Genomic DNA, 7,951 nt, shown 5'->3' with positions numbered 1-7,951 from the left:
TAATTAGAGACACACATAGTTCTGCAGGAGTTTTAGTGCATATTTACACAAAATTAAAAAGAAGAGGAGCTCACATTATGGAATTCAGCCCCAGCTCCAGCCAGTTCAAGCCCCCAGCTGTTCCACTTCCAACCCAGCCCCACGCCGGGGAGGCAGAAGATGACTCTGGCTGTCTCTCACCCTTCACCTTTTTCTATCTCTCTCACTCTCTCTGATGCTGTACCTTTCATATAAAAAAAAGGGGGGGGGTAAGCAAAAGATAAATCTATTCTAAACAAGAAAGATTATACCAGACCCAATTATTCACTTCAAATTCTGTCACCAAATATGTGTCAAAAAGGCTGTTAACTCCTCAGAACTCTGAGGATTTCAAAACGGCAGAGGGAGGTTTGGGGATCAGTATGAACTCCATCCTTAGGACTGAGAGGAAGCGGCTCTGCACAAGGGGACCTGTTAGCACTTCATCATTTTAGAGCACAGCCCTAACTTTGAGCCCTGCCATTTAAGTAGGAGCATGTGGGTACGGTAAATGATTAAATATCCTCAAAAGTGTAGTTCAAACGAGACCAGAAAAAAAAAAAAACTTAGAGCATATGGAAGATACCAGGTACTACGTGGCAAACTTAAATAAAGCATGTGAATAAGCAGAAAGACCATTTAACTTCAACTGTTTTGCTATTTTTCCTCATTAATTTTATTCTCAGTTTGAAAAGAAAACCTATCCCCTCGTTTACATGCAACTTTGATTGGACACATGTTCTCAGGAAACAGGCTGCATACCAATAGGACTATGTTCATTAACATACATGAAATTAGACAACGGGATCAAAATAAGCTAAAGCATTGATAATATCATATACCACTGTTCTTTCCTTTAGAACACTGCAAACATGTGGATTTATTTAAAGGTTGCCTTTATGTTGGATAAAATCAAAGGCAAATCTGATTGATTTTACATAATGGGTTATTTCAAAGTAATGAATTAGGTGAACTAATGCTTTCTCACAAAATAAATAATTCTGAAAGAAAATGGATCTTTATTCTTAAATCTTCCTCCTCCTTTCTCTATTAATTAGGCTTTGTTGGTGGAAGGAAGTTAAGAAATTCAGTATAAGCCTGATTATATCATGAATGTAAAATGAGCAGGGCAAATAATGGGCTCTCTACTCTTTGAAACAAGTTAAATAAGGCTGTAATAGCCCACCAGTTGTGTAAACACTATTTCACTATACTTGTAAAAGAAATATTGACTTACCTGTTAACTAAAATTAGCCTGGCATGCTTCTACTAAGCGTATTAGTAATTCTTGTGGTATAAGAGAATGTTTTTGGTTGTGGACTTCTATCAAAGTTTAAAGAATCAGGAAAACATCCGCTTAGCAAGCCCAGAAAGTAGACACACAGCAGACCAGAATCAGTGTGAGGAACTTGCAATCTAAGAGTCTAAACACTAAAGGGTGATTTTCAACGGGGCACGAGACACTCAAGGGTACTTTAGAGAGGTTCATTAACACTGAGATACCTTCTAAATGCATATCCAATTCACGCAAAATGCCAAGTGAATCTAATTATAGCCTACTAATCTTACTAACCCATGTAAGGATAGTGATATTTTCTTTTTTTATTATTTATTTTTTTATTCTTATTACAAAGTCAGATGTAGAGAGGAGGGGAGACAGAGAGGAAGATCTGGGTCATCCTGGACTATTTTCCCAGGCCCAAGCAGGGAGCTGGATGGGAAGTGGGGCTGCCGGGATTAGAACCGGCACCCTTATGGGAATCCCAGCGCATTCAAGGTGAGGACTTTAGCCACTAGACCACCGCGCCAGGCCCAAGCTAGTGATAGTCTCTGATGTCTCACAGTATACATTCTTATGAGTCATTGGATGCTAGAGAAACCAGAAACTGAGTGGGATGGGTAGGTAATGAATAATTTGTTCCTACATAAAAATCACCATTCTCTATTCCTAGTGATTCCAGTGAAATAAAAAAAAAAAATCACACTTTTTTTGCCAACCAATACATTAATTTTTCATCAATAAAATGAGACTAAAACTAAGGTCCTATCTAGTTTAAGTTTTTATGTGGCTACAATACCCTAAGAATTCGGAAGAGGGTACCATATTTATACTCAGGTTAGAATTTTGACTACACCAGGAAACTTGCTGGTCACAAATAAGAAAATCTCTTGCATTTCCCGCCCTTAAGCATGAGGTCAGAATAATAACTTTCTTCTGAAGACCCGGTGACAGCACAGGATTTAGTCAAGGCTGAGTCAGTGTTGATGGTTATTACCATGCAACTTGAAAGCCTGATCTTTTACATTAAATGGAATTTGCCACAAAACAAAAGGCACTGCTGAACAGCTTGCCTGAAACTTTCTTCTTTGGTATACAAGGAAACTCCTTTTCTGTAGTTTTGTCTTTCTTAGCTAAAAGAAAAGTGATGAACACCCAGCCCTTCAGGCAATACAGCCACCTTCAGCCAGCCCATTTTTAGGCTCAACCAGTATGATTTTTTAAGTTGTAAGATCTGCCACGGCTAGAGGCTTCAGCAGCCCACTCCCAGCCTGTTACGCTCCCTGGGCTTTCAGAGGTTTCCTGAGTATGCTTGGCTACAAGTGATCACAGCTGAGTTCTCTCTCTCTCTGGTTCCAGCAACAAAGTTAATTGGTGCATCCAGTTGGGAGCTGATGGAGCAGAAACAGCTTTAGATCCAGGTGTTTAAAAGGCAACTTTAGGAATCTGCTTGGCTCCTCCCAGGGAGCCTTCTCCAAGCAGCAGCCTCCAGATTTCCCTTTCTCAGGCGTCCTGAAGTCAGCCCCAAGGTCCAGGACAATCCTCCAAAGAGATTCAGATTGGTCTGTTTAAGTTGCATGCTTGCAAGGAGGTGGGGCCACAGGAGCTTTCCCAAAGGAAAACTGTGTGATGATCTGACAAAAATGAGAGGGGAGAAATGCTGGGTATGCAAGTGTGGAGGGAAGGGGAGTGAGATGGGATGAACAGATGCTTTCCACAGATGCTGGCCCGAGCCAGCACAGGTGTCCTCCCCTGGATTCAATCATGAATTTGTTAACAAGCTTCACCTCCTGTAAAGCGGAGGGAAGTAGGCTGAAAAGCCTACTCTGCGGGCTGGTGTGATGGTGTATCACACTAACCCTCAACCTGCGGTGCCAGGATACCATACAGGCCCTGCTTCATGTCCTGAGCACTCAACTTCTGATCCGGCTCTCTGCTTATGACCTGACAGAGGAGGATGGCTCTGGTCCTTGGGACGCTGCACCCAACGTGGGAAACACGGGAGAAGCTCCTGGCTTCAGGTAGGCTAAGCTCTGGACGTTTTAGCCATTTGGATTGACCAAGAGATGGAAGACTCAATTTCTCTTTTTCTCTCTCTCTCTCTTTCTCTCTCTCTCCTTCTTTCTGTAAACATGCCATTCAAATAAAAACAAATAACTTTTTCTCACAGGAAAAAAAAAAGGGGCCAGGCATAGTAGTCTGGTGGCTAAGGTCCCCACCCTGCATGCACTGGGACAGCATTTAGGCACCAGTTTGTGACCCAATTGCTCCACTTCCCATCCAGCTCCCTGCTTGTGGCCTGGGAAAGCAGTAGAGGACTGCACAAAGCCTTGGGCCCTTGCACCCATGTGGGAGACCTTGAAGAAGCTCCCAGCTTTGGATAAGCTCAGCTCCACCACTGCAGCCACTTGGGGAGTAAAGCAGCAGATGGAAGATCTTTATCTCTGTAAAATCTGACTTTGCAATAAAATTAAATAGATATTTGAATGAGTGAATGAATGAATGAATGAATGAGTGAGTGAATGAATGAAAGAGAGCCTCCTCTTGTCCAGGCTTGGTTCCAGGTACTTGAACGTTCAGGACCACCTGGATGAATAGTATGCCTTTGTAAAATGCAGGTAACTGAGGCCAGCACTGTGGAGCAACAAGTAAAGCTGCAGTCTGCCCACTAGCTTCCTATACAAGTGCCTGTTGAGAGCTGTCTGTTCCAGTTTTCATCCAGCTCCCTGCTAATGGGTCTGGAATAGCAACAGAAGGTAACTCAAGTCCTTAGACACCTGCAATGCACAGGGGAGACCTTGAGGAAGCTTCTGGCTCCTAGCTTCAGCCTGGCCCAGTCCCAGCCAATGAGGCCATTTGGGGAGTGAACCAGCAGATGGGGGAGCTTTCTCTCTTTCTTCCTCCCTTCCTCTTTTCAATTCAAATACATAAAATGAATTTTTTAAAAAGGTACAAGTAACAAATTTAGATAGGCTTTTCCTAAGCCTGTGAGCCAACAACTTGAAATTGGCAGATCCTGGATTCAACTGCAGTTCAACCTGACTCATTCTACTACCAAAGTGCCACATTCCTTTCAACAATCTCAAAGTCAAAGAAAGTGCTAGTTAATATTCCTTAACAAAGGGTGAGCAAAACCATAAAGTCCTGTGTTGATCAACGAATCAATCACTGCTCAAGTACTCGCTACCATGAGTCAGTCTATAGTATGAGTCTAAGACACAAGTGGCCAGGTTCTTGCACCAAAGAGGTCTCAACAAGCTGGCAAAGCCAAAGGCATATCAGTTCAACAAAACTTGGACTAGGCAACTATGTGCTACATATAACATATGTTCCAGTGAGGCCTGTCACCTCCAGGATTTCTACTGCGAGCCTGCCATCCCCTGGTCCCTAAGCTCAATGTGAGAAGGGCTCAGTTACCTCCATAGGATACCAGTACAGGCCACCTGTAGTTGTTCTGGGGAAATCTATCAACTGATAAACTCAGATTCTGCTCCTGGGAGGTTTCACAGAAAGAATAACTCCCAAGTTGCAGCTACAAAATAAATAATTTGGAGACACATTCATAAAATGGAAAGACAATAATCAACTAGCAAGCAGACTAGGAACATGGAAAGAATGGCTTGGAGAACCAGTAAAGGTAGGAGTGGCTGTGGTGTGCATACAGTCAAGCGAAGGACCAGGGCAGAGTTGGAGGCTGTACAATTTGCCAGAAACTCGAGTCAACTCAGTTTTCACTGGCATTGTCAAATTTCCCAAAGTCCACAGTTCCACTCACTCATTCACTCACTCCTCCCCTCCTCCCCTGCAGCTAATGTTCAGAATCACAATGCTAATGAGTGGATTCATCAAGACAAGAACATAAAGGACAGACTTAGAAACGTCACGTGGGTTTCATAAAGATGCACAATTTAAGTGATGTTTACAGTTGTTTTAAATGCAGATCTGGATCAAGAGATTTATACATTTACGAAGACTCCACGGGCGAATGCATAGCTAGTAATTTAGGAGATTATTCCACAAGAGAAGAAAGGCAAACACCGCCCCCCCACACCCACACACGCGAAGAAAACACAGCCAACTATACAACCCAGAAATCTGTGTGAAAATTTTCATGGGACAGGTACAGCGGGGATTAAGCAGCACTTCAGATGTCAATAATAGAGTCGTGTGCCTTAGTGTCCCCAAAGTGACAATGGGGCATTTTTGTGAGTTGGTGTGTGCAGTCTCGGGCTGTCACCCTTTCCGGCTGCTCATTCCGATCTGGAGAGGACAACCACGGACATCCTCTTTCCAAGAAACTCGAATTCCTCTTCTGCAGACTCACATTAGGCCAATTTTGAGGTGTGTACCATCACGCACTTTGCACAGCGTTCTGCCCTAGCCCTCGTGCCGCTACCTTTAGTTCAAAGAACCCTGACTGAGGCACCTGAGGTGAGAAGACTGGCTAACCAAAGCAGACGCCTGTCTGTCCAGCACAGCTTCGTTTTTCTAAAGGTGACCTCCACAGGATTCTAAAAACGCTTTTCAAAACCAATTTGTCTCTTCCCCTTCCTCGCCCCGCATGGACGAGGAAGGCAGGGTTGGAGTGCTCACTTACGACCTGTATTTACTTAGCGATTAGCCCAGCGCTTTGATTTTAGGGCAAGCAGGCCAGACAGTGCGGCTGGCGCAAGGATCAAAAAGGCTATCCATCGTCCGCTAGGGACGCCTGCCCCTTACTCTGATAACTTGGTCCCTGGGCAGGATTTTGGCGGTTTGTTGGTTTGTTTCGAGCGCCCCTTTCCCCCGCGTCTTATTTGCATTAGGTTCCCGAGAAAGCCTGCCTCATCCTTCGGTCTCTGCGCGTCTGCCGCAGCGGCTGCGAGCAGGTTGCACGTGGCTCTCGGGTCCCCGTCCCCCTAGCGCAGGAGAGGAAGAGGGTTGGGAGAGGCCCTGCCCCCCGAGCGCGCGCCGCGGGTCACCGAAATGCGCCCCGGGGAGGCGCAGTAGGAGCCCGGCGAACTCGCCAGCACCTCGCACAGCCTGCAGCCTCCGAGCCGGGGACTGGGAGAAGGAGGAGGAGGGAGCAGGAGGAGGGAAAGTGGGGCCAGCCAGGAGAGGGGGGGGGTGCCTGGGAAGCCGGGCTGCGCTGACGTCACTGGGCGCGCAATTCGGGCTGGAGCGCTTTAAAACACGGGCGCGCGAGCGGAGATGCTGCTCCGCACAGCCCAGGCCGCCGGTGGCAGCAGCAGCAGCAGCAGCAGCACCAGCAGCACCAGCAGCAGCAGCACCAGCAGCAGCAAGGCGCAACGCCGCGGTCGCCGCTGCAGCCAGCGCTGCTCGGGAGGCCGACCCTCAGGCCACCAGCTCGGCGGTCCCCGCGGGGTCGGTCCTCGGCGCCCCAGCCGGGGAGCAGCAGGGCGGCCAGCGTCGGCGGAGCTGCAGGAGCCCGCCGCGCCGCACCGGCCGCGCCGAGGTCCGCGGCAGCCCGGCCGCTGCCCTCTGCCGGCGTGCAGCCCGCGGCCCCTGGCCTCAGGCACCATGGACACCTCCCGGGTCGGCGTGCTCCTGTCCTTGCCCGTCCTGCTGCAGCTGGCGGTGGCGGCGGCGGCCGGGGGCGACTCGCCGCTGCTGCTGCCGCCGCGGGGCTGTCCACCACACTGTGCGTGCGAGCCCGACGGCAGGATGTTGCTCAGGGTGGACTGCTCCGACCTGGGGCTCTCCGAGCTGCCCTCCAACCTCAGCGTCTTCACCTCCTACCTGTAAGTGGCGTCCTCACCTCAGGCCTCCGGAGGGAGCGTGGAGGGGGAGGAAGGGAAGGGGGAGGAACCGGTCCTGGGCGCCCACCGGCTCTGACAGGGATGTCGGGGCATCCTGGCCGGCGAGGTGCGGGTCCGGGGCCAGCCGGGGGTCGCGCGGGGGCGCAGGGCGCGTGGCGGCGAGCGAGGGGGCGCCTGTGTCCTCCCGCTAGTCCCCAGACCCTGAGCTTGGCGGCATTCCGCGACTTTAACTGCATCCTTACATTGCAGGGTGTTGTAACCTTTTCCTTTCCTTTCCTTTCTTTCTTTCTTTCTTTTTTTTTTTTAAAGAAGTGATTAAAATGTGGCAAGCACAAACTCCCGATTAGAGCTGCCAGAACGTTATCTTTACCTCAGGCTGCCCAAGCCGCCCTTTGAAGTGCCCGCGGTTGCGGTGTAATCTTTAACCATTTCCTCCCCCTGTCCCTACGGGGAGGAAAGGGGAAGGAGCGAGGGGCGCAGATCCGACCTCGGCGGGGAGACCCCGGCTCTCCGTCATCCCCCTGGGGGTCCTCCGACCGGGTTCACGCCCCAAAGCCCCGACCTCCGCCTGGGCAGCGGCTCCTTTCACCATCCCGCCTCTGGGAAGCCCGAGGGTAACAGGTGGACCGCTGGATGAGGTGACCCAGACGTAACTCGATTCTTGGGGACCAAAGCGAGGGCTGTGCGCTGCAAGGCAGGACTCCTGGGCCAGACCGGCCGTGGGAAGCCAGCTAGGTTTGAATTCCTTGGGGACAGCGAGCCCACTCCTCACGGTTGCAGGTTTGTACTCTGCTGTGCGTTGTTGGCAGGAGCTCGCATCTTTCCTTCTTTTTTTTTCCCTGTGGGCGGCAAGGCGCTAGAAGAGATTTTTCACCTTGCTTTCTCACAATACTGA

General features: G+C 49.3%; 1 protein-coding gene across 3 annotated transcripts in view; it reads left to right on the top strand.

Annotated features, from left to right (window-relative positions):
* The first annotated feature begins 6,572 nt into the window (after positions 1-6,572).
* The window catches only part of LGR5 (leucine rich repeat containing G protein-coupled receptor 5), a 117,813-nt gene continuing 116,434 nt past the window's right edge, over positions 6,573-7,951 (top strand). The window contains exon 1 of one of the 3 annotated variants that reach the window (XM_040981722.1): positions 6,573-7,038. In XM_040981722.1, coding sequence (XP_040837656.1) covers positions 6,818-7,038 — 221 coding nt within the window. In that variant the 5' untranslated portion in view covers positions 6,573-6,817. The remainder of the gene's footprint in view (positions 7,039-7,951) is intronic. The other 2 variants (XM_040981742.1, XM_040981731.1) reach the window with 2 other exon arrangements.

Source organism: Ochotona curzoniae, unplaced genomic scaffold, assembly GCF_017591425.1.
Source record: "Ochotona curzoniae isolate NIBS_2020 unplaced genomic scaffold, NIBS_Ocur_1.0 contig_1014, whole genome shotgun sequence".
Taxonomy (NCBI): domain Eukaryota; kingdom Metazoa; phylum Chordata; class Mammalia; order Lagomorpha; family Ochotonidae; genus Ochotona; species Ochotona curzoniae.
Note: the sequence above shows the minus strand (reverse complement) of the source record. Positions and strands in the feature narration are given on the sequence as shown.